Source organism: Chiloscyllium plagiosum, unplaced genomic scaffold (genome assembly GCF_037043375.1).
Source record: "Chiloscyllium plagiosum isolate Xiang-an unplaced genomic scaffold, Cpla_swu_hap1 HiC_scaffold_4, whole genome shotgun sequence".
NCBI classification, from domain to species: Eukaryota; Metazoa; Chordata; class Chondrichthyes; order Orectolobiformes; family Hemiscylliidae; genus Chiloscyllium; species Chiloscyllium plagiosum.
In genome coordinates, this window is record NW_028270142.1 from 130,325,267 (window position 1) to 130,353,204 (window position 27,938).

A 27,938-nucleotide genomic window follows, 5' to 3' on the forward strand; every position below is an offset into this window, starting at 1 on the left:
AGGAGCTCAGGGCTTCATCTCAGAATAAACTGCTACACATTTAAGGCAGAAATGAAGATAAAGTTCTTCTCTCAGAGGGTGGTGAGTCTGTGAAATTCTTTATCACCAAGAGCTGTTGAGGTCGAGTCATTATGAATGTTCAAGGCTGAGATAGACAGATTTTAGTCAGTAAGGGTTATGGGCCAAAGACAGGAAATTGGAGATGAGTATTATCAGATTAGTTATGATCTCATTAAATGGTGGAGCAGACGTAATGGGCTGAATGGCCTACTTCTGCTCCTATTCTTTTGGGCTTGCAGGCTTCAATCGGCCTCTGTGAGGACAAGCTATCCTTGACCTTAACCCACTTCCTGCCCCCCAGTCTTCTATCCTGATCCCTCACCAATGTCTTCCCCACCCTCCCCACACCCCTGACTCATCACTCCATCACCATTAGCTACAGGTTCAAATGCAGTGAGAAATTACATTTCAGCCACAAATTCCAGTGACTGACTGGAATTATAGTGACTCTGATACAAGCACAGACATTCATAGACCGAAGATTGAATTCAAGGAACATCATGATAATGTCACTGGGCTAGAAATCCAAATCCCCAGGATAATGTTTTGGTTCAAATACCATCATAGCAGATGGTGAATGTTTTATTCAATCAAAAAAAAATGGAATTTTAAAAAAATGCTAGCGTGATGGATGTACGTTTGCTCGCTGAGCTATAAGGTTCATTTTCAGATGTTTCGTGACTATCCTTGATAACATCATCAATGAGCCTCCGGTGAAGCACTGGTGGTATGGCCCGCTTTTTAGTTATGTGTTTGGGGTTCCTTGGGTTGGTGACGTCATTTCCTATGGTGACGTCATTTCCTGTGTTGACATCATTTCCTGTTATTTTTCTCTGGGGTGGTAAATGGGATCCAAGTCAGTGTGTTTGTTGATACAGTTCTGGTTGGAGTGCCATGCTTCTTGAAATTCTCATGCGTGTCTCTGGCTGTCCGAGGGTGGATGTGTTGCCCCAGTCAAAGGTGTCCTTCCTCATCTGTATGAAAAGATACTAGTGAGAATGGGTCATGTCTTTTTATGGTTAGTTGATGTTCATGTATCCTGGTGGCTAATTTTCTGCCTATTTGTCCAATGTAGTGTTTGTTACAGTTCTTGCAAGGTATTTTGTAAATGACATTAGTTTTGCTTGTTGTCTTTCAAGTTTATTAGCTGCTGTTTTAGTTTGTTGGTGAGTTTGTGGGCTACTATGATGCCAAGAACAGGAAATGACATCACCATAGGAAATGACATCACAAATCAAAGGAAACCTAAACACATAAATAAAAAGCTGGCAATACCACCAGTGCTTCACCGGAGGCTCACTGATGGTATTACCTAGTACGGTGACGGAACATCTGAAAATGAACCTTCTAGCTCAGTGAGCAAACATACATCCAGAACCTCAATCTGAGCTACAAATCTTCTCAAAACTTGCTAATGCTATCCTAATGCTATTTATGTAATCACTGTTGATCATTGTAAACCCCATTTGGTGCATTGTGTTCTTCAGAGAAGGAAATTTGTCATCCTTCCCCTGTCAGGTCTACATGTGACTCTAAACCCACAGCATTATGGCTGATTCTTAACTGGCCTCTGGGCAACTAGTGATGGGCAATAAATGCTAGCCTAGCTCATGACACCCATATCCCATGAGTAAGTTTTAAATAAATATGGCTGCCTGCTGTAGCACTGGAATTCTTGTTTAGAAAATATTTTGATTATAAGCATGTAGACTAAGGAAGGAGACACTTCGGAAGGACAACATTGGTTCCTTCTTCTGACTACGACGTGTAAACCTCACTTCCAGAAATGCAGTGTGCAGAATCCAGACGAGGACTGAATTAGGCATGAATCCAGTTAACAGCTGGTCAACATTCACAGTCAAAGGTAACATACTGAGAATGGGCTTGAGCAAAATAGCAATGAGCAGCTGTCACTTGTAGAACCAGAGAAAGTCATCAGGTAAGAATGAGCTCAATAACAAGCTTGCCAGCTGACACTGTGAATCAAAACCTGAAGTTGTCATTGTCAAGGGTAAATTTGCTTGTTCCAACGTAATTCAGTTCATCATAGAATCTCCATAGTGTGGAAACAGGCCCTTCGGCCCAACAAGTCCTCCCTGATCCTCCCACGCAAAGCCATCCCCTCCCCTGCATTTCCTGTGGCTAATGTACCTAATCTACGCATCCCTGAACAATTTAGCACGGCCAATCCACCTAACTTGCACATCTTTGGACTGTGGGAGGAAACCGGAGCACCCAACAGAAACCCACACAGACACAGGGAGAATGTGCAAACTTCACACAGACAGTCACCCAAGATTGGAATCAAACCAATGTCTCTGGTGCTGTGAGGCAGCAATGCTAACAACTGAGCCACTATGCTGCCCCTAATATTCATCTGACTGATTCCTGGGATGGCTGTACTGATATATGAAGAAGAATAGATTGACTGGGCTTATACTCACTGGAATTTAGAAGAATGAGGAGGGAATCTTATAGAAACAAATAAATTCCTGATGGGACTGGACAGGCTAGATGTGGGAAGAATGTTTCAGATGTTGGGGAGATCCAGAACTAGGGGTTACAGTTTAATAATAAAGGGTCACTGATTCAGGACTGAGATAAGGAAGAATTTCCTCATTCAGAGAGTTGTGAACCTATGGAATTCTCTCCTGCAGGAAGCTGTTGGGGCCAGTTCATTAGATATATTCAAGTGGGAGCTGGACATGGCCCTTGTAGCTAAAGGGATCAGGTGGTATGGGGGGAACATGGGAATGGGATACTGACATTGCATGATCTGCCATGATCATAATGATTGGTGGTGCAGGCTCGAAGGGCCAAATGGCCTCATCCTGCATCTATTTTCTGTGTTTCTGTGTATCTAATTCCTTATGGTACCGGTTCATTGGAAAGTTAAAACATTACTCCAATCTCTAAGCTACAGAATGAATAGGCTATATCATGTTAGAAGGGAAGACTCCCATACACTCATTGGGTATGTTCATTAACTCCCTTGTTCCTGAACTCTTTTTGCTTTAAAGTTGCTCCTCAGAGTTACCCTCAGTGTGCAGCTCTTGTAGGGGTCTGAATTTTAACAGTGTGAGTAATATATTTGGACATTAAGCAAATGTAAAGGAATCTCTTTTAGAATTAGTTGGTAACTCAGAAAACTTCATTTTAAGAAACAATAGAATTCAAATGTTGTGTCCATGTTTCATTGAAGAGTAAACTCTGGGCTTTATTTCTTTCCTTGCTTTCAAGGAAACTGGCAAAGAAGCGAAAGGATACCCTGAGCAGCACCCGTCAGGAGATGACTGTGATGGTCAATTCAATGGACAAGAGTTTTACTGAGCAAGGTACTAACTGTGATGAGGCATTCTCCTTCATGGATACCCACAATCTGAATGGGAGAGGTGAGTTCATAAGACCCTCCATCATTTAATGAAACTGTCCCTGAACTGTATTAATCACTGATACATTCTTTCTCATTTTCTCTTAGCCATGTCCTCACCATCTTCATTTACTGTGAAGACAAATACACTGAAGAGTCCATCTATGCAGAATTCCTACTACCCAGGTAGTTGAGTTGCTTGTTCTTATAAAGTTTCATTATCCTTTTGAAAGGACATCATAACTGTAAATTTTATGTTACATCCCGGGTCATTTGAAGAATAATTTCTTTCATAATATATTGAAAATATAACTTACAGGCAGGTCAAATGTTCTGGTTTGCCTATCACTGTTCAAATGTTAGTCAAATCATTGTAGCGACTTTAAGGTAGGTTTTTGAGGCCAGTTAGCTGAGTTGGCTGGATGGTTAGTTTGTGATGCAGAGTAACACCAACAGCATAAGTTCACTGTTTGCACTGGCTGAGGTTATGATGAAGGTCCCACCTTCTCAACTTTTCCCCTCACCTGAGTCATGGTGACCTTCAGATTAATTAATCACCACTTGTCTCTCTCTCTCTCTCCAAAGAGGGAGCAGCTCTAAGGACTGTCGCAACTTTACCTTTACTTAGCAATCTTGCAACTGATTTATGACTTATTTTTAGTTGTCATGGTCAGCAATGAGATGCAATCAATAAATCCAATACTAAAGCTGCTACCAAGTGTCCATGCATGTTCAAATTGCCAGAGTTTCATATCATCTGTTACATTTGGGGAAATTGATCAGGTTTACTGCTTAGTTTAAATATATTTTTGTCACAGATCTAAAAATTATGTTAAAATAAAACTACAGTTTATCAATTTCACAGGTGCACAGCTAGCTGCAAAACCAAAACTTCAGATATTCCCAAATCATGAGTTGTATAAATGCAAAGTCTAACTCTGGCCTGTATGTAGCCATAGAAGGCATTGATGCCACTTTGAAAATGGCACACTTCACAAAATAAAAACAGGGTAACTGCATTACTTACAAAAAAAAATCCAGTTTTCTGCCCTCCTTTACTGAAGGCACAGACTCATCTAGTTCTGCGTTGCTTCCTTCTAGTGACCACTGTGCAGGTGTGAGTGTTAGCGTTGTTCTCCATGTGTGAACATTAGCCCAATAGCTTTCTGACCCTCTCACTGAGATTCTTTACAGGTGAGCTACATCCCATCCTCACTTGTTGTCCACACCTTCCAGCAGGGAAACTGGATAGAAATCAGGAGCAGAACCTTGGGTGATTCTCTTTTTGTTCTCCTTTCTGTACTCTGAGGTTAATTATCGGGCACTTACCATCTCACTGGCTGTGATCATTTCAGAGGCAGTTGAACTAGACCTTTCAGATTGGCTCAAACATCATTGAGAAAGCCTAAATAGTTTGGTGTTATTTTTAAAACTATAAAGAACAAAAGTGCCTGGGGATTGATTTAATCTTGGTGCAAGTTCAGGAGCCTTTTCAGCATCTCTGATTGTTGTAATTTCTGCAATCGCTATATTCACTTTATGCCACCACACAAAGTCGTGCTCTGGGTCAGTGCATGTTAATCCTTTAGCAGTTGGAAACCAGAAAATTAGTTATTGGTAAATGGGAATTTCCCAATCATTTTGGGCCACATTGAATGGGAAAAATGGACATAATCCTCAGCACAACCTTTTTTTAAAGGAAATTCTACAAGGCTTTGGTGAGGATGCCAAAGAAGATGTTAATTCTTTTAAAAGCAGCAATAGGGTTGCTTGTATTTCTGGAAAAGCACAGAAGGTCAGGCAGCATCTGAGCAGCAGGAGAGTCGACATTTCGGGCAAAAGTCCTTCATCAGGCTTTTACCCAAAACATCGATTCTCCTGGTCCTCGGATGCTGCCTGACCTGCTGTGCTTTTCCAGCGCCACACTATTCTTGACTCTAATCTCCAGCATCTGTCTAACTTGTATTTCTGAATAGTGGTCTTCCCTTTAAACTGCTAAGGTTGATTCCTACTACTTTAAGAGCTGATAGCTTAAACACTTGTTTCACTTCATGTATCCATGAGCAACAAAGGCCTGATTCCTAGATACAAGCCTGCTTTGATATTACCTCCAGCACAAAGACTTGTTTTGATTTCACCGCTTACCAAGTTCTGCACAGTGAAAAGCTCCAGTTTCATGTATTTCTTCCTACTTGCGCATATCATCCTGTTTAGAGTAACACTCTTAAAGCTTTGTTTTGCTGCATGCTGACAACCTGTCCATTAGTATAAGTGCCCTGAGAATAATGATGTCATTTCCATCTATTATCACATGCTTCCATGTACAGAAACAGATACAAATGGCATTGAGAAAATAGCGTGAGTGCTCCCGGGCCCTGCCTTTCCACGTATAATCTGCATGATGCACAAGGCAACCTGTTACCATAAATTATCCCTCATTGTAATTGTCCCTCTCCATTCCTGAAAGCCATTTTATTTCTTTGGTACTGCAATACAGGAATGCAGGCAGTTTTTAAAAATATATATATTCATTCTCAAGGAGATAAGGCCAGCACTTATTTATCATCCCTTGTTGTCCATTGAATACAACCTGTTGGACTAAAGCTGAAAAATGTGTTGCTGGAAAAGCGCAGCAGGTCAGGCAGCATCCAAGGAATAGGAGAATCGACGTTTTGGGCATAAGCCTTTCTTCGATTCTCCTGCTCCTTGGATGCTGCCTAACCTGCTGCGCTTTTCCAGCAACACATTTTTCAGCTCTGATCTCCAGCATCTGCAGTCCTCACTTTCTCCCTGTTGGACTAAAGGGCAGCTAAGAGTCTACCATAATGCTAGGGGTCAAATCACATATAAATACAAATTTCCTCCATTCAGATAAATGAGATGGCATTTTATGGCAACTGAGCTACTTCATTGTTTTTCAACACTGTATCTGCACTATTACACACTGAGCTGTTGCATTTCACAGGAAACAACCCATCTCCCATCTTCCCTCTACAGGGAAGTGTCATATCTTGACACCATGATTAATTGAATCCAAGTGAGCTACTGGGTTTGAGTTTGAACTTGTGTTTCCAGTACATCAGTCCAGGAGTCAGTAGAGCTTGGCCTTTACTTCTGCTGGCTAAACTTACAGACACAGTTGGGTGGGTGTCAGAACACAGTAGAGAGCTCATAAGCAAGTCCAAACTTGCTGATCCCTGGTCACTGGACAGTGATGCAAAACAGGAACAGTGCTTGATTTCTGTCAGCCTTCCCATTTTCAGTGTTGCTGAGGATGCTTTCAGTGCTCATTCTGCCACTCTATAGCGAACAGTTAACTCTGTATGAACGGTAGCTTACGGAATGAGAAGCCACCTACAACATTAGCCATTGGGATTTAGGAAATGGATGTCATGGACAATATGCATCAACAATGATATAATATAAAATAGATGAGTTTCTGATCAATGGTAGAAGACTGAGAGTGGGGGGCTGGAGGATGTTGCAAATAACACAATTCATTTACATTGCACCTTCAGCATAAAGCATTCTAATGTGCATCACAAAAATGTAGTAAAGCAAAACTTGGTGCCAAGTCTAACTATTAGGACACATGACTAAAAGTTTGGTCAAGAATGTGTGTTTCAAGCAGCACCTCCTTCAACTTTTCTCCTCCTTCAAGTCCTGATTAGAACGTGGCACTTTGGACAAGTTTTTTAACTACCTTTCTAATGTTTTGGATCAGTGTCAAGTTTTTATTTCTGATTATGCTGTTATGAAGCAACTTAGTATGCTTTACTTCTTTAAAGGCTATACAGGTGTCACCCTGTGTCCGCTGGTGATACATTCCAAGACCTACCACGGATAGTACCAAACCGTATCATTTAAATGGGAAATTACTTATCTATAAGATGTTATACTCCACAACACCTGATGAAGGAGCAGCGCTTCGAAAGCTAGTGCTTCCAAATAAACCTGTTGGACTATAACCTGGTATTGTGTGATTTTGAACTTTGTCCTCCCCAGTCCAACATCGGCATCTCCAAATCATGACTACGATATTGTCAAGTCTGTAATATGATTTGAAAATCAAGTTAATGCGGCTGGAAAGGTGTGATGCTTTTCCTTTTAATCTGATTTCAATGACTGCAGATTCCATTTCAATGACTGATGTGCAAGCACACCCAGGTTCCTTGTATTGTACATCAACATTTCCAAATTTATCTCCACTTAAATAATACTCTGCCATTTTCAGTCGAGATTTAAGGTATGTCAAGGGTATTGGCGAAGAGTTTCGGGTTGAAAGAGGTGTGGAGAAAGTGAAGAAGTGTCAAGTTAAGGCTGTGTTATATCAGGTGGCTTACGTTCCTATTGCTCTTTGGACCTATAAAGTACCTGTAAAGCTATGCTTAGTTTGACCAGAGTGGAGCGGGAGAGAAAGAGGCAGCCAAATGATGGCTTCATTCTTTACTGAAATTTAACATAGAAACAGGAGTAGGCCATTCAGCCCTGGAAAGTATTGGCTCAGTCTGCACTGGACAGGATGTTTGATTATCAAAAACAACAGGGATGGGTATGTGCACCAAGCCTTCAGTGCTCAGTGCACTGCAGCATAGCGAGTTCTCCAAATCAAGCAATGTTCCTGCTGGTGATAAAAATCCCGAGGAAAGTTGAAGTTTACAGGGCAGACTGTGACAAGAATTTCTGCATTACAATTAAAGTTGGTGCAGTGTAACTAGTGGTGATAAACTCTGAACAGGCCTGAATGTTGACAATGGGCTCCTTCCAAGTTAGAACTAAGAGTATTTCCAGTGTCATCCTAATTATTGCCCACCTATAAATATCCAGAAGATGAGGGTAGAGGAACTAAAACTAGGGGGCATAGGTTTAAGGTGAGAGGAGAAAAATTTTAAAAACTTCCTGAGGGACAACATTTTTTGCACAGAGGTTGATGTGCATATTGAAGGAGCTGCCAGAGAGAGTGTTAGAGGTGGGTACAATCACAAAGCATCTGGGAAAGAATAGGAAGGGTTGAGAGGGATATGGGCCCAATTGCTGGCAAACAGGAGTAAATCAGTTTATGGTATCTGTTAGGCATGTACGAATTGCGCTAAGGGGTCTGTTTCTATTCTGTGTAAATCTGTGGTTCTATGACCGTTACATTATTCATCATGGTCAAATACATTAGTACTTTTAGAACTTAGCAGCAACATCAAAATGAAAGGGTAACAGACCATCAGACCATAAGAAATAGGAACAGGATTAGGTCATTTGGCTTCTTGAACCTGCCACACCACTTAATAGATGATTCAATGTTCCTCACGTTCACTTTCCTGCTCTTTCCCCACATTCCTTGATTTCCCTATGAGAATCCATCTATTTCAGCCTTAAATATACACAAGGACTCTGCCCCCCCAAAAATCTCTGTGGTAAGGAGTTCCAAAGACTCATAACACTGAGAGAAAAACGTCCTCCTCATCTCAGTCTTAAATTGATGCCCCTTTATTTGGAGATGATGCCCTCTGGTCCTAGACTCTTCCTTGAGAGGATACAACCTCTTGATATTTACTCTGTCAAACTCCCTAAGAACTCTTTATGTTTTAAAGAGATCACCTGTCATTTTTCTGAATTCCAACGTGTAGAGTCCCATCTTGTCTTACTATTAAGACAGTCCTACAGAACTTTCTTTGAGTTAAGCAAGTCATCTACTTGTTACTTAGGAACCATTATTGTATCCTACGTTAGAAAATAAGGATTATTTGTATCTCCACATGGAAGGTTTATGTGATCACCAACATGGATTCATATTACCGACACATATATTTTTATATATATAATATATACACACACACAGTACCGTCTGTTCCATTCACACTTGCCATCGTGCCTTCATTTCAACTGTCCGAAGTGTGGTGGAACATTGTAGAGTGGTACCAAAAAGCTAAAGTAATTTGGATACAGCTGTGACACACTGAACACAGATGGAAGCACAAATGAAATATTACTCTTTCCATAACCTTCAAGTATTAGCAGTACACTGAATTAGTATGTCAAGTGGCTGGATCAATCCAGGGTACAGTCCATTCATCCAGTCGACTTTCCAATCGACTTGTCAATTGCTCCATAACTTTTCGATGAAAAAAATGTTTTGGCATATAGTTCTACAGTCTTGAAACGCATAAAAGTGGATAAATCCCCAGGATCTGATCAGGTGTATCCTAGAATTCTGTGGGAAGCTAGGGAATTGATTGCTGGGCCTCTTGCTGAGATATTTGTATCATCGATAGTCACAGGTGAGGTGCCGGAAGACTGGAGGTTGGCAAACATGGTGCCACTGTTTAAGAAGGGTGGTAAGGACAAGGCAGGACATAGACAATAAGACCATAAGACCGTAAGACATAGGAGCGGAAGTAAGGCCATTCGGCCCATCGAGTCCACTCCGCCATTCAATCATGGCTGATGAGCATTTCAACTCCACTTACCCACATTCTCCCCGTAGCCCTTAATTCCTTGTGACATCAAGAATTTATCAATTTCTGCCTTGAAGACATTTTGCGTCCCAGCCTCCACTGCACTCTGTGGCAATGAATTCCACAGGCCCATCACTCTCTGGCTGAAGAAATGTCTCCGCATTTCTGTTCTGAATTTACCCCCTCTAATTCTAAGGCTGTGTCCACGGGTCCTAGTCTCCTAGCCTAACGGAAACAATTTCCTAGCGTCCACCCTCTCCAAGCCATGTATTATCTTGTAAGTTTCTATTAGATCTCCCCTTAATCTTCTAAACTCCAATGAATACAATCCCAGGATCCTCAGCCGTTCCTCATATGTTAGACCTACCATTCCAGGGATCATCCGTGTGAACCTCCGCTGGACACGCTCCAGTGCCAGTATGTCCTTCCTGAGATGTGGGGACCAAAACTGGACACAGTACTCCAAATGGGGCCTAACCAGAGCTTTATAAAGTCTCAGTAGCACAACAGTGCTTTTATATTCCAACCCTCTTGAGATAATTGACAACATTGCATTCACTTTCTTAATCACGGACTCAACCTGCATGTTTACCTTTAGAGAATCCTCGACTAGCACTCCCAGATCCCTCTGTACTTTGGCTTTACAAATTTTCTCACCGTTTAGAAAGTAATCCATGCTTCTATTCTTTTTTCCAAAGTGCAAGACCTCGCATTTGCTCACATTGAATTCCATCAGCCATTTCCTGGACCACTCTCCCAAACTGTCTAGATCCTTCTGCAGCCTCCCCACTTCCTCAGTACTACCTGCCTGTCCACCTAACTTTGTATCATCGGCAAACTTCGCTAGAATGCCCCCAGTCCCTTCATCCAGATCATTAATATATAACAGCTGCGGCCCCAACACTGAACCCTGCGGGACACCACTTGTCACCGGCTGCCATTCCGAAAAAGAACCTTTTATCCCAACTCTCTGCCTTCTGTCAGACAGCCAATCCTCAATCCATACCAGTAGCTCACCTCGAACACCATGGGCCCTCACCTTGCTCAGCAGCCTCCCGTGTGGCACCTTATCAAAGGCCTTTTAGAAGTCTAGGTAGACCACATCCACTGGGTTTCCCCAGTCTAACCTACTTGTCACCTCTTCAAAGAACTCCAACAGGCACGACCTCCGCTTTGAAGTGAGCCTTACAAGTCAGCCTTACCTCAGTGGTGGGCAAGTTGTTGGAGGCAAGTGAGCCTTACAAGTGAGGCAAGTGAGCCTTACCTCAGTGATGGGCAAGTTGTTGGAGGGAATCCTGAGGGATAGGATGTACATGTATTTGAAAAGGCAAGGACTGATTAGGGATAGTCACATGGTTTTGTGCATGGGAAATCATGTCTCACAAACTTGATTGAGCTTTTTGAAGAAGTAACAAAGAGGATTGATGAGGGCAGAGCAGTAGATGTGATCTATATGGATTTTAATAAGGCATTCGACAAGATTCCCCATGGGAAACTGATTAGTGAGGTTAGATCTCTCAAAATACAGGGAGAACTAGCCATTTGGATTCAGAACTGGCTCAAAGGTCGAAGGCAGAGGGTGGTGGTGGAGGGTTGTTTTTCAGACTTGAAAGGGTTAAGAAAAGATTTACAAGGATGTTGCCAGGGCTGGAGGATTTGAGCTACAGAGAGAGAGGCTGAACAGGCTGGGGCTGTTTCCCCTGGAGCGTCGGAGGCTGAGGGGTGACCTTATAGAGGTTTACAAAATTATGAGGGGCATGGATAGGATAAATAGACAAAGTCTTTTCCCTGGAGTCGGGGAGTCCAGAACTAGAGGGCATAGGTTTAGGGTGAGAGGGGAAAGATATAAAAGAGACCTAAGGGGCAACTTTTTCACGCAGGGGGTGGTACGTGTATGGAATGAGCTGCCAGAGGATGTGGTGGAGGCTGATACAATTGCAACATTTGAGAGGCATTTGGATGGGTATATGAATAGGAAGGGTTTGGCGGGATATGGGCCGGGTGCTGGCAGGTGGGACTAGATTGGGTTGGGATATCTGGTCGGCATGGACAAGTTGGACCGAAGGGTCTGGTTCAATGCTGTACATCTCAATAACCAATCTGAACCAATCGTGATCAACACAACAGAGAGAGGTGCCTTTAATGATGATAAGCATATGTGGAAACTCAAACACAGTGGCATTGCATTGGGAGAGTCCAGACCAAATGGAGTCTCTGAATAAATACAAGATTGGAGGATGGAGAATAATTAGACCAAACATTCAGATACACTTCATGTTCCATTTTAAAACCACCTAATTACGTCTTCATTTTGATGTCTTCATTTCAAACTCATTATCATGGTTGAGGTAGAAATTTATAATGGAAAAAGATGACACAATGTAAGTACTAAATACATTGGCTGACAGAATAAATTAATGCATTACCATCAAATAATTCCAGATCCCGGCCCAGACAGCAGCTTAATATAGACAAATTTAGCAATCTTCTTTTCAGTTTCAAACAGACTGATTCTTGTTGAAACACTGGATTATTATGGGAATTATGATTGTCTGATTGTATATCATATTTTGCGAAGCAATAACATCTAAATACTAAGTCTACTCCGTGTTGAGTTTTCTAACTTTGGTTGGCTAGCATTTGGCTGGAGATGATATCGTGCCTGCAGACGGAAAAGTGGGGAGCAACAGGGACTAAAACAGATTGCTCCTGAATTCTTGCCAATGAATCCTGCATTTACCCCTATCTCCACATCACAATCCAAGTTCGATTCTGATGAGACAAAGAGCTAGAAGTAAGCCATTCAGCCCATCAAGTTTGCTCTGCCTTTCGGTGAGATCACGATGGATCTGATCATCTTCAACTGCCTTTGCTCATAACTTTTGATTCCCATAATTTTTAATTCCCTTTACACTCCTTGGAAATAATAGCATAGCCTTTGGCTATCAACTTCCAATCTTTAAACATGAGAAACTTTCACTTGAGTGAGAAACCAGGGACAGCAAGTATCAGTCAAACACACAGCAAGAAAATTCATAAGTGGAGGATTCATCAAAGACTGTTGAACTTTTAACTTATTCCTTTACTTTCCTAGTTTAAACTACAAAAGACATTTGTGTAGATTATTACCTATTTCGTTATTTTTCTACAATTCTGTGAAATAATGCTGAACTTTTTAACTCTCATTTCTCTTGATACTTTGTACCTAAGTTCTTTTTTGTACCCAGGTACCTTGGTACCTAAGATGTGTGGTGACATTATACACTTTTCACTGTACTCCTGTACTTGAGTACGCGGGACGATGGAATCTAAAATCTAAATGAATCAGTCAAGCGGAGGGGAGGAAATTGGAGGGATGATCCAAAAAAAAGAACATTTTCAGCATTATCACAGACTGAAAGGGAAGATACTGATAAGATTGGAGCACTATAAAACAATCCAGAATTACTTACCTTATTATTTGAAAGATTGTTGTAAGAATGTCACAAAATGACTTCATTTTTTTACTGTGATGAACAGTTCCTAGAGAGGCTAGGAATTCTGTAGCAAGTGACTCACTTCCTGACCTCCCCAAAGCCGATTGACCACCTATAAGGCTCAAGTGAAGAGTGTAAAGGAATACTCCCAACTCATTTGTAACAACACTCGAGAAGCTTCACACCATCCAGGACAAAGCTGCTAGCATCCACAAATTCCTACTCCCTCCACTGCTAATACTCAGTTGCAGCAGTGTCTACCACTGACAAGATCTATTGCAGAAGTTCGCAAAGGCTTCTTAGACAGTATTTTCCAAACTCACCACCACTTACTTCTAGAAGGACCAGGGCAGCAGATACATGGGAACACCGCCATCTGCAAGTTCCCCTCGAAATTACTCACTATCATGACTTGGAAATGTATTGCTGCTCCTTCAGTGTTGCTGGGTCAAGATCCTGGAACTCCCTCCCTAACAGCATTGTGGATGTTCCTACAGCATGTGGACTGCAGTGGTTCAAGAAGGCAGGTCTCTGTTACCATCTCAAGGGCAACTAGGGATGGGCAATAAATATTGGTCAAGCCACAGACACCCATGTCCCATGAGTGCTTAAAGAATACTTCTAGAATTGTGTGAGCACTGTGAACTCAGCTGGCCTTACAAGAGGCCATGGTACAATTTAAAGACTGGCTATTTTCCTGGTACAGTAAAATAATAGAGACCAGGACTTAACAATCTAGGAAATTGGTTCAAATTTCATCTTGATAACTGAGGAATTCAAAACTAGCTAATAAAGTCTAAAATAAAAATTGCTATCGGTAATGCTGACCCTGAAACTAGCAGATTGTTGCAAAATTTCATTTGGTTCACCAATATCCTATAGAGAAGGAAATCAGCCATCATCACACCCGTATGGGACTCCAGACCCACAGCAAAGTGATTGACTCTTAACTGCCCTTCCAAATGGCCTAGCAAAGCCCTGAGCTGTAGCTGACAATAGTGGAAAGGTCTAATAATGATAAAACCAAATTGACTACTCACCACCCTCAATGTCACTGGTTCAACATCGTGGCCTCTGTTCCTCACAACATTGCGTGTGTATCTGTATCATACGAGCTCAGCCCCCAGCTTCTCCAGAGCAATCCAGGATGGGTGATAAATTCTAGCCTTACCAACATCCCATCAGTAGAAAAATAAAACAAGTAGGTTTTCTCCCAGAGTCCAGGTCAACATTTCTCCCTCAACCAGCAATCGACTAATTTTTTTTCACTTTTTGCCATTTGAAAACCCTTGAATTAAGTTATAAACCAGCAAATCAACTTCACTTTAAAAGCAATACATTGGCTGTGAACTGATTCATGTGTCCTCAATATGTGAACAGCATAATAAAGTTGAAATTCTTTCTATCTTAACCGCAGGATTTCAAAGTTAACGGTTTCATGCCTTGCAAATGAAGGTTTCTTTCTAAACTGTGATCCTATGGTTTTGTTCCCATACATGTTCCATGGATCATATTAAAAGCATGTAAGATAGTGCACAACTTGTTCAAGTGGAAATGGAACTGATATTTATACAACATGCTCAAGGCTTTACACCAGACAGTCAATAACTACTTTTGGAAAATTAGTGACTGTCATTTTGTAGTCATTAGAATATGCAATGGGCTTAGATTTCAGAAAACGTTGCAGACTATTTCTTAACAAATGTACAGTTTTAGCTTTCTGTGTGGAAGTGACCACACACAAGAGTGAAATAACCTGTTCTTCATTATTTTCTGTCAGCTACAAATTACAAATTGTGACTTCGGCCATTAGATATTTCAATGGTGGTGTCCATTTTTAATGGAGTAATTCCTCCGTCAAAATGATATTCATTACTATTACCAACAGTAATTTGAGGATAGTTTACTAAATGGACATACAGAAGGCTCATGTACAATCTGATCTATGTTCAGTTCTACACATTTTGATTCCTGTTTCATTTGTCTTTGGTGTAGTTCCTGTCTACCCCTCCAGAAAGGTAAATCTAGAAATACTCCAGAATAGCTTGAAATAATGGCACAGAGACTGGTATCCCATCACCAAGTCACCCTTTATTTACACATGGAGAGTCCTTGACACTGATTCAGCTCCCTCAGAGCCAGCTCTCAGACCAGCATGTGTAACACTCTGTTTATTTTTTTAAAATTTTTTTAATGAGGAGACTCTCTGAATCTCCTGTTTTTTTTTTCTTTTTTAAAAAATGTTCTGACACTTTTTTTAAACCCCTACACTAACTGCGGTAGTGCTTATATTTTCCCCAGCACCCATGTTGTGTGTGTGCAGGTGTGGGATAAGGTGTACAAATCTTTATTCAGTTTCCACCACCAGGAAGAAACAAGGCACCCAAGTGGCCAGTGACAAGTAATGCCCATCAAAACGAAGACAATGCTGCGTGATCAAACAGTGAAGGGAAGGGGAGGACAAGGATTAAATAAAAATAGAATTGGAGGGGGAAATAATACACTCCACTCCCTTCAGTGGTCACCTCTCCAATCTCCTGGGTTTTTTTTTGTTTTCGGCACAAATCTTTATTCAGTTTCTACCACCAAACACTCCTGTTTATATCTGTCAGCCAGAGCTCCTTGATTAGACCAGGTTAACAGCCCCATGAGGTCTTTGAAGTCCACCTGGTTGACCTTGTTACAATAATTACAGGCTGATCAAAGCCAAACCCTAAGGCAAACAAGATTACAGCAATCCATGAGCCCTCATTTTCAAAGCAAGATAAAGCCTTGATTAAATCACTGCATTACAATCATGCCTAATTAGTCATTATTTTCTATGAAAATTATAATAGCTTGGATAGAGGTTAGATCCTGCCGTCTTATTAATTCCACATTTTCATTATTTTGCAATTAGATATTGTTAACCCTTCACTTTGTCCTTGCAGTCACTTCCAGGTCTCCACTATTTTCAATGTAACCATATTATGACAAGCTTACAGGTGTATAGAGTCCAGTACAAATCTGGTGATGTGAAGGTTAACCACTCCTCTGTCGCAAACTATAATTCATTTTAAAAATTCAAATGAAGGTATAAGGTATAAATGCATAGAGAAAATTAAAATGAAACTAACTGCAGTTTTTTCTCTGGTATGGTACCACCTTGTGACTTGGGTCTACTTACTCGCTGCTCACCAGATCCATTCGTGCCAACTGCAATATTAGGTGAGGATCTTTCTGTTTTCTCCCAGTTTACTGCAATTTAAGGAGATGAAATAAACTAATACGGTGGCTTGTGTTGCATTTGTTATCTGGCAAAGACGAATTAACTTAACACATCTCCCTTAAATAATACTCCCGGATGCATTGGCTGGCATGCAACTGGGCTGCAGTGCCCAGGAGATTCCCAGTTTCGATCCCTGGTCTGTGTTGAGTGAGCTGGTGAAAGAAAGGGGTGTGATAAATGGGCCAGGGAGGAGAACATCAACCAGGGTTCCTGCTCCTATCTGCTGTCCAGTTACCCACCCTCTTATCTGTTTCCCCACACCAAGGACACGCCTGTAAACTACGCATGTGTGGACATCATGTGAGGGTAGACTCAGCTATTGTGTTCACCAATGCTCACATGTGGAGAATGGCCACATTTTGAGCCATGGGAAGATTGCTGGCTCCCATGGGATTGTATTCCAGAAAAAAAAAACCCTGAACCTCAGGAAAGGAGAAGGATTGGGGGCTGGAGGAGGAGGGTTAGAACTAAAGGAAAAGAACACCTGCAACATAAATGCACACCCACGTCACTTTGCAATTGATCTTATCTTGAAGTCAGCAATGCAAACTGCATTTTAAAAAAAAGCAATATTCCCTATCAGTCGCCATGAAATTCGGGATTTTATTTCTCTTATTTCGAACAGCCACTCTTTTCTTTTTTCCTTCTGTTTATTTCATCCAAACTGAATTAATGGAACTGGGTATTTTTGAAATTGCTGGTTAAAGGTACTTGAGCATGACATGCTATTGAAATTGTGATGCAATGTCCCCACACCACTAGTCAGTCATAGCTGTCTCTGAAGACCATGGCCATAGATTTGTACTGAGATCCACAAAATATTAAACTAAAAAATATTCCAGTCATTTGACAGTTTGAAGCATACCCATAGCCTTCAAGCAGTCTGTCCAACAATGAGATAATTACTGTAGTGTTAAAGGGACCACTGGGGTACTGGGCTTTAAGTAGTAACCAAATAAAAACAAATTTATTTATAATATAACGTTTCCATTGATATTATAATGAACTGGTGAAGAGCTGTTTATTCTTTAAAAGAAAATCAGATAAAATTAATTTTAAGACATTTTAAGGATGTTCACAATATTGTTGCTTATGCCCTGTTTCCTTTTCTCCTCCTCTTTTTTTCTCTCTCCACATTGACCTCTTACGTATCTTTTTTTAAAAAGTGCCAATAAATGGTAAGTTCCTTGCTTGCCCTGTTCCAGAGGTGCCTTTTCCAGCTCACCCGATTCTGGCCAGTTCTGTTGTGTGTTGACTTGCATGGCAGTTGACATATAGCATTTCATGCCCTGTGTAATAACTCATAAAGCCATTCATTACATGGCATGTTGAGTAATTGTTGAAGATGTTAACCCTGTCTTCCCCATTTCTCTCCCTCTACGCCACCGCACAATCCTCCCACCCCACCCTTGATGGACCCCAACTGCATTTCCCATTTTATATTCCGTTGAATGTTTTACGCCCGGCCTTTCATTGTAATTTTTGTTTAAGCTGAGCTTGAGAGCCATTGAACATGTCATCTTCATTCTGAATGTGCATTGACTTGGCTTGCTGTGATTTTTTAAAAAAATGAAATCAAGGCTGAAAATTAGAACTGATTTGTTAAGTGTTCTAAACAATGTGATAGGATCTGTTGTAGATGTTTGATTTTTGCTTTACAATTGAGAAAAGGAGGAAACCCTTTCCTGAATTATAAAGATTTTATTGGCCCATCTGACCTGAGAGCATTTTGTTTAACAAGGAAAAGTTGCTGATTTACTTTTTTTTAATTACTCAATTCTCTTAAGTGAAAAGAGCTGGAATGGTTTCTGAACCTAGATTTCATTTTAATTGATGAGCTTATTGGTTGCTTGTACTTGGTATGATTATTGAACTTTTGTGGTTATTGGTGGTCACCTTGCCAATAATTTGTAATCTGTTTGATTATTGGCATGACCACTATGGTGAAGGATGCATTTAATTTTCTTGCATCGAAACTCCACTGTATTTGACTATTCTAAGGCTGCAGTGTGTTACTATTGCATGAGGTAATGGTATAATGTAACTTCCCAAACAAGAAAAAGTGGCTCCTTTCAAATAAAATGTTCACTTTCAGCAAAATATGATTCACTTAAAATCAATTTTCAATTGAGTTTTATTTTGCACCTTTATTCCTCAATCTACTGACACCTTTTGCTGCTACCAATAACTTATTGACCACCTTGAAACACTTTCCATCATGCAGCTGGGGATGCAGACACCTTAACGTTAACAGGCTGTTTGACTGGAAGCAGCATCACAGCTCACTACAATCATGTCCTTAACCAAGCTGAAACCACCATTTACCATTTCCGGCAGGAGTCGTTGAACAGCAGTTGGCACTGAGTGCAGTTCCAACATCCCAGCTGATGTCTCAAGCTGAGATCAAACCCTAAGAAACTCAAACACAGGAATGCCATTCAGCCCATCAAAGCTTGTTCTCTCATGTGATCCACACCTACTCAACACACTTCTCACCCACCCCCACCCAACACTGCCAATCCTCATTAAAGAAACACTAAAATTCTTCATGCTGTGATTTTACAGTTGTACAACTCAATATCCCTTAATTCCATGACTTACTTAAGGATGAAATTAAACAACGGTCTCCAAATCATAAAAGCTGAGACTACCTTGACCTACATGGTAGACCTTTTCTGCAATAAAATGTAGTCATTTCCTTTTATCTATCCACATATAGAATTGGATCACATTGTTCTCCATCCATTAAAATCGAACCCTTTTGTGGACCCAATGAAGGGCTCATGCCCAAAACGTCGATTCTCCTGCTCCTTGGATGCTGCTTGACCTGCTGTGTTTCTCCAGCATCACACCCTCGACCCCATTAGTGGACATGCCATTTCACATTTATGCCAATTACCTAAATGTCTGTGTAAAACTGCAACTTTAAAATTACCATCCAAAGGAAAACATAAAATTATACATTGATTCACTTTGTTTGACTAATTCGAATCTGCGACCATTTTACTTAGGAAGTGGAGCATTTACAACAAGCTTGGATGAGCGACAGTTAATTATCACTGTAACTGTTCACCTGCAGATGAAAATCACACAGTCACCAGTGAGGCCAGCAACCTGGGAAAGCCACATCCCTATAAGAAGCGAGAGCCTGTGGATGTACCTTATCAAACTGGGCAGCTTCATCCAGCCATACGTGTGGCAGACCTGCTGCAGCATATTACCCAGATGAAATGTGCTGAAGGCTATGGATTCAAAGAGGAATATGAGGTAGGTCATGGAGCTCGAGTAAAACATTGCAATGCCTGGTATTGTCTTGTGTACAAAACTCCTCCAATACACGCCAACAGCTAGACTAGCTCTGCTGATTCTGGCACCTATCTCACATTTCCCAAAGGTAACAAAAATGGGCTTAATTTCGATGTTGTGAGATCAGTCCATATTATTTATTGGTGACTGGCATCAGTATCCAGCAGACTCAGTACAGGGACATCATTGTTAGATGCAGAGGAAATCTCTCCCTCTCCTTTTCACTCCTGATCAATGCAGCGCCTCAATCCTCAGGAAATAAACACTTTATTGACACTTTATTCCATTTCCCACAACATCACGCAACAGTTTCTCAAAGAGCAGTTTGCAATTGTTCCGAGTGGGTCGGTGAACAGATAACTGAAAGTTTCAGCTGATTTGAAGTCAAGACTCGGAGACAAGAGGCGATAATTCAGAACCTACTGTGACATACCGTGTGGAGATCGTGAGGACTGCAGATGCTGGAAAGTCAGAGTCAATAAAGTATGGAGTTTGATAAAGGACAGCAGGTCAGGCAGCATCAGAGAAGCAGGGGAGTCGACGTTTAAGGTCGGGATCTTTCATCAGGTCCTGACCTGAAACATTGATTCCCCTGATCCTGTGGTGCCATACTGTTTGCCATCTCAATTTCTGACTGATCGATGGGAGAGATTTGATTCTCAAATCTTCCATTGCCTGACACTGGAGGGGCCTTATAGTTAGTACATGTTGTAAAATTGGTACTGGACTGATCATAAACATACAAAACAGAGAAAATAGGAGCAGGAGCAAACCATGTGACTCTACTTCACCATTCAATATGTTCATGGATGATCATTTAACTCGGTACCCTGTTCCTAGTTTCTCCCCAGACCCTTGGAACTCTTTGTTTCTAAGAACCAAATCTAACCTCTTGAAAAAATTCAATGTTTGGCCTTAACCGCTTTCTGTGAGAGAACATTCCACAGACTCACCACTCTTGAGTTAAGAAATTTCTTCCTATCTCAGTCCTAAATGGCCTAAACTGTATTCCTAGACTGTGGCACCTGATTACAGACTCCCCAGTCACCAGGAACATTCTTCCTGTATAGTCCTGTTAAAATTTTATCAGTTTCTGTGAGATCTCCTTTATTCTTCTAAACTCTAGTGAATAGAGTCCTAACCATTCCAGTCCCTTCTACATACATCAGCCATACCATCTCAGGACTCAGGCTGGTAAGCCTTGATTGCACACCCTTCAGAGCCAGAACATCCATCCTCAGATAAAGAAAACAGCACACGGTATTCCAGAACAAAGAAAATTACAGCACAGGAACAGGCTTCTGGCCTTCCAAGCCAGATCCTATCTAAACTGCCACATATTTTCTAAGGATCTGTATCCCTCTGCTCTCTGCCATTCATATGTCTGTCTAGATACATCTTAAATGATGCTATCGTTCCCATCCCTACCACCTTTGCTGACAATACGATCCAGGCACCCACCACCCTCAACGTGAAAAACTTTTCACACATATCCCCCTTAAACTTTTCCCCTTTCACCTTGAACTCATGACCCCAAGTAACTGAGTTTCCAACTCTGGGAATAGAATTTCTTGATATCCACACTGTTTACACCTCTCATGATTTTGGAGACTACAATCAGGATCCCCCCTCAACCTCTGTCTTTCTAATAAAAATAATCCTAATCTACTCAGCCTCTCTTCATACCTAGTGTCCTCCATACCAGGCAAATTCCTGGTGAACTTCCTCTGCACCCTCTCCAAAGCATCCACATCTTTTTGGTAATGTGGCGACTGGAACTGTACGCAGTATTCCAAATGTGGCTGAACCAAAGTCCTATACAACTGTAACATGACCTGCCAACTCCCATCTGCACCTGAGGACTTATCCACCTTAATGCCTTTTAGAATACCCAACACTTCCTCCCCCCTTATGCTGACTTTACCTAGAGTAATCAAAGATCTATCCTTAACCTCAATATCCATCAAGTCCCTCTCCCCGGTGAATACCAATGCAAATACTCATTAAGAACCTCACCCATTTTCTCTGATTCCATGCATAACTTTCTTCCCTTGTTCTTGAGTAGGTCAACCCTTTCTCTAGTTATCCTCTTGCTCCTTATACACAAGTGAAAGGTTTTGGGATTTTCCCAGTTTGCTAAGGCTATTTCATGACCCCTGTTGGCCCTCTTAATTCCTCATTTCAGATTAGTCCTATTTTCCCAATATTCTTCCAAAGTTTTGTCTGTTTTCAGTCACCTAGACCTTCTGTATGATTTTTTTTCCTCTTTACTAGTCTCAATATTTCACCTGTCACCCGTGGTTCCCTAATCTTGCCATTTCTATCACTCATTCACAGGGATATGTCTGTCCTGCACTCTAATCAACCTCTCTTTAAAAGCCTCCAATATATCAAATGTGGATTTACCCTCAAACAGCTGATCCAATCTATATTTCCCAGCTCCTGCCAAATTTTGCTATAGTTGGCCTTCCCCTAATTTAGCACTCTTCCTTTAGGACCACTCTTGTCCATGAGTATTCTAAAACTTGTGGAATTGAGATCACTATTCCCAAAGTAATCCGACACTGAAACTTCAACCACCTGGACGGGTTCATACCCCAACACCTGGTCCAGTGTGGCCCCTATCTGAGTTAAAGTTACATACTGCTCTATGAAGCCCTCCTGGATGCTCCTTACAAATTCTACTCCATCTAGACCTGTCACACTAAGTGAATCCCAGTCAATGTTGAGAAAATTAAAATCTCCTATCACCACCACCCTGTTGCTCCTGCATCTTTCTATGATCTCTCTACATATTTGTACCTCTATCTCACAGTCGCTGTTTGGAGGCCTGTAGTACAGCCCCAACATTGTTACCAGATCCTTCCTATTTCTGAGCTCTCCCCTTATTGCTCCACAGTGGTCCTCCATAGTGCCCTCCCTAGCACAGCTGTGATATCCTCACTGACCAATAATGCAACTCCTCTAACCCTTTTATCTCCCTCTCTATCCCGCCTGAAACATTGATATTTAGTTACCAATCATGCCCTTCCCTCAACCAAGTCTTACTCATAGCATAACATCATGCTCTCAGGTACTAATCCAAGCCCTAAGTTTTTCTGCCTTACCTACTATACTTCTTGCATTAAAACAAACGCACCTCAGACTGTTGGTCCCTTTGCATTCATCATCTGCTCCCTGCCTACTCTTCCCCTTAGTCATGCTGACTTCATTATCTCGTTCCTTCCAAACTTTAGTTACTACCCCCTTCTTGTCCAACCTCCTCATTTGGTTCCCAACCCCTACCATATTAGTTTAAACCCTCCCCAACAGCATTAGCCAAAGCACCCCCAAGGACATTGGTTCCTGTCTGGCCCAGGTGTAGACCATCCAATTTGTAATAGTTCCACTTTCCCCAGAACTGGTCCCAATGCCCCAAAAATCTGAACCCCTCCCTCCTGCACCAACTCTCAAGCCACACATTCATCCTGCGTATTCTTTCATTTCTATTCTGATTAGCACATGGCACTGGTAGCAATCCTGAGATTATTACCGCTGAGGTCCTACTTTTTAAATTGGCTCCTAATTCCCTAAATTCTGCTTGTAGGACCTCATCCCATTTTTTTAACCTGTATCATTGGTGCCTATATGCACCACGGCAGCTGGCTGTTCACCCTCCCCATTCAGAATGTTCTGCAGCTGATCTGAGACATCCCTGACCTGTGCACTTGGGAGGCAATATACCATTTGGGAGTTTTGTTTTGGACCATAGAACAACCTATCTACTCCCCTTGCAATTGAATCCCCTATGACTGTAGCCCTTCCACTCTTTTACCTGCCCTTCTGTGCAGCAGAGCCAGCCATGGTGCCATGAACCTGGCTACTGCTGCCTTCCCCGGTTAGCCATTTCCTCCAACAGTATCCAAAATGATATACTGTTTTGGAGGGAGATGACTGCAGGGGACACCTGCACTGCCTTCCTGCTCTTTCTCTGCCTTTTGGTCACCCATTCGCTTTCTCCCTCAGCAATCCTAATCTGCAGTGTGACCAATTCACTAAACATGCTATCCACGACCCGATCAGCATCGCATGTGCTCCAAAGTGAGTCCATCTGCAGCTGCAGAGCCATCATGCAGTCTAACAAGAGCTGCAACTGGACCCACTTCCTGCACGTGAAGGAGTCAGGGACATCAGCCATATCCCTGAGCTCCTACATTGAGTAAGAGGAACATAATAGTGGTCTGACATCTCTGCTATTTTTAATCTTAACCTTATCTTAGTCTAACAGTAATATTAAATAATAGGCAAATGAAGAAAAAAGGAAAATTTTTTACCAATCACTCAATTAAAAAAAAGCTTTACCTTATAAACACACTGCGCGTGTAATGTCTCGGGTTCAGCCGCTGCCCAAACATTTCAGTTCACTCACCTTCCCAGAGTGAAATTTGATCACTTCCACTCAGTTCCTCACTCTCATCGCCTCCACTGCTGTAAAATGGAGGCCGCTGACTCTCGAGATAAGTCCTTTTAAAGGGAAATTTACCTCCCCAACAGCCCCCTGGTCCTTGCTCTCACCGCTCCCGTGGTTGCTAAAAATGGTATAGTCTCAGCAAGGCACTGTACAATTGCAGCAAGATTTTCCTGCTCCTGCCTTTGAATTCTCTTACTCTGAAGGTGACATATCATTTGCCTTCTTCACCACCTGCTGCACCTTCACACTTCCTTTCAGTGATTTTTTGATTTGATTAGATTAGATTCCCTACAGTGTGGAAACAGGCCCTTCGGCCCAACCAGTCCACACTGACCCTCTGAAGAGTAAGCCACCCAGACCCATTTCCCTCTGACTAATGCACCTAACACTGTGGGCAATTTAACATGGCCAATTCACCTGACCTGCACATCTTTGGACTGTGGGAGGAAACCGGAGCACCCGGAGCAAACCCACGCAGACCCAGGGGAGAACGTGTAAACTCCACACAGACAGCTGCCCAAGGCTGGAGTCGAACCTGGGACCCTGGTGCTGAGAGGCAGCAGTGCTAACCACTGAGCCATCATGCCAGAAGACCCAGGTCTCGTTGTACCTCTCCTTTTCCAATCGAAATTTCAATTCACTGATTTTTGCAACATCTAGTAACTGCAAATTTGTCCCATTGTTGCTAATTAATCCTGGCTGAACATCCTACTTCAGGTTAACCACATGATTTCCTTGTTGCTCCCCATTCTCCGCTAGGCCTGCACCACACCCCCACATTCACTATTGCTCTCCTGATATGTTTATTCTCATGGTACACCAACTTTCTTTACCACCAATAAATGAATCAGCTCTTCGTCATACCTGATTCATTAATTTTTGGCAGAACAACCTTCCTATCCATGTTCAATGTTTTCCTAATGAGTAAAGTACCATCAAAAAAGAAAATTCTTAAAATTGCACTTCTTTGTTGCCCCTATAATTGTTTTCATGAGTTGCCCTCTGCACTTTCCTGGAGATTTGAGTGGTGCTGGACAAACACAGCAGGTCAGACAGGATCCTGCTCCTCGGATGCTGCCTGACCCGCTGTGCTTTTCTGATCTAGACTCTGGTTTCCAGCATCTGCAGTACTCAGTTTTTCCTGGAGATTTTTCCATCATTCCCGGTGTCTGCATGCCAACCTTGGAGATTTGATAAGTCTAGCAACATCCCTGGGGTGCTGAATGACCTTTGTAAAACTCCTGTGGATTTTAAGGGAGAAAATCCAGCCTGACCTTATATAAGTTTATTTTTGAACCCACCCTCTATTTTAAGTGAAGGAAGCGAGGACTGCAGATGGTGGAGATTAGGGCCAAAAGGTGTGGTGCTGGAAAAGCACAGCAGGTCAGGCAGCAACCGAGGAGCAGGAGAGTTGACATTTCGGACATAAGCCCTTCATCAGGAGTGCCCGAAACGTCGACTCTCCTGCTCCTCGGATGCTGCCTGATCTGCTGTGCTTTTCCTGTGCCATACCTTTGACTCTACTGCAAGGGCATTGGCAAATCAGGATATAATTAATACCCCTGGTTTAGGTAGACATTGTGATGCTGGGCAGTTTCAACTGATGTGAAGTGCAGTGAAATAACTTTCTTTCTCGGAGTTTCTCATCAGGGCACGAAGAAGCGACCCTGTCTGTATTGTATTACCCTAAGTCAGTGCTAAAAGTAATAAGAACATGCAAAAGAAGAGATATATCTTACTGACAGCTGCAGTTACACAGCAAATCAATTACAAGTCACAACTCTATCTGTACTTAGCTGGGGGTCATTGCCAGTAGAGAATAACGATTAGCTACGCTAAACGTGATACAGCTGTTATTCTGGCACTGAAAGATGATCTACATTTAGCAGACATGACAGGCAGCACATAGAAATCAATGTGTTTTCAAGTTCAGGCTGACAGTGACTTATCAGAAACTAAGTGCAGTTTATTCAGTAATATATCGGTTTCTAGATCACATCCACTCCAGCAGAAAGGAGGGAGTTGGAGCTTTATGGCTGATCTGTGGCCGCAGTGGGAATCTACTGCAGAGCTGCATTCATACATTATCCAACTTGCTGATGCTAGATAGAAAGAAACTCCTTGCAGACCCTTTTCCCTTGCTGTCTGATCAAAACGCTGAGTCTTACTAGAGGTGGTTTCACAAATACAGGTCATTCCCTAGGATACATTCAAATTACCATTCTTCATGTGTGAGGCTGTGCGCATTATCACAAGGTGACATCTGCAATTATTCAATCGAAAGGAACAGTTTCAGTGAGAGAAACGTTTTCACACAGTGAGTAGTTCAGGTCTAGAGCGCTCTGCTTCGAAATGTGGTGGATGCAGGTTCAGCTGAGACATTCAGAAGGGTATTAGGTTTTCATTTTGGATCGTAATAATGTGCAGAGATATAGGGAAAGGGCAGGAGACTGGCACTAAAGAAAAGAGCCAAACTAGGCAGTAGAGCCAGTACAGGCATGATGGGCCAAATGGCCACCTTCTGCACCAGAATAATTATGATTATGAAACCTCTGCTTAACCATCTGCCATTGCTCATGTATTGACTTTTACCCCTCAGCCAGCTTTCGAGAATTCTTTATTCATCCCTCTATTTTACTCTTACTTATAATGAGGATGTTGGTTTGAGACTCAAGTTACTCTCCCTCATACTGAATTTGAAATTCCACCATGATGCGATTGCTACCTCCCAGACAATTCTTAATAAGAGACCTCATTATTATCCCACCCCAATGCACATTACTAGATCCAAAGTAACTTCTTCCCGAATAGGTTTTGCAAGGTAGTCTTCTAACGTACAAACATTGCTGTACTCCACAAACTTATATTCCTTGTCACCTTTAACCAATATTCAGTTTGAAATCATCCATAACAGTTCTAGTGTCCTTCTACATCCCTCCATTATTTCCAGATTTATACTTTATTCTACATTGAGGAAACTTTTTAAAAAGCTTATCGAGGACGGCCACCTGTGAATTCTTTCCCTTGCCATTCCTTAATTCCACACAAACTGATCTCACATCATGAGCTTTAGCACCTACGCATCCATGGTGATGATGTCTGTCTTTTTACCAGGTGTATGATCATCTGGAATGTAATTATGCGCAGGGATGGCTGCTCAGACACCATTGCTGCCAGTGAGACTGAAAGCAGGTTTTGAACTATATTCTAGCAGGCAGTCAAGATGGGCTCAATGGCCTCCCTGTGCACCATAACCATTCTGTTATTTCTGTTCAACCACACAAAAATCTGCCATCCCCTGTTCTAACAAAAAGGGATTTCAATATGGACTGCATAACAACCACATAAACAGGGACAACCAGGAATATGAGCAGATTGTATCCATTCTAAAAGTATATATTATTGCTGCAGTCTTTGCATTACAGTCATGTGTGTGTTGGCTAGCAACCCATGGCACTCCTACCTAGGAAGGGATAACTGTAATATATTAGAGAACAACAGAATTCTGTAGCAAATGTTCCTCTGAATATCCCAGCAAAGCATCAATCTCAGCCATTCT

The 27,938-nt window shown here is 41.8% G+C and overlaps 1 protein-coding gene across 7 annotated transcripts in view; it reads left to right on the forward strand.

Moving 5' to 3' along the window:
- Positions 1-27,938, forward strand: part of LOC122548881 (receptor-type tyrosine-protein phosphatase mu) — a 903,264-nt gene that overhangs the window by 741,576 nt on the left and 133,750 nt on the right. For 4 of the 7 annotated variants that reach the window (XM_087986678.1, XM_087986680.1, XM_087986683.1 and 1 more), the window contains 4 exons: positions 3,301-3,452; positions 3,539-3,616; positions 16,536-16,562; positions 19,703-19,890. In XM_087986678.1, the coding sequence (XP_087842804.1) occupies positions 3,301-3,452; positions 3,539-3,616; positions 16,536-16,562; positions 19,703-19,890 (445 nt within the window). The remainder of the gene's footprint in view (positions 1-3,300; positions 3,453-3,538; positions 3,617-16,535; positions 16,563-19,702; positions 19,891-27,938) is intronic. The other 3 variants (XM_087986679.1, XM_087986682.1, XM_087986685.1) reach the window with 1 other exon arrangement.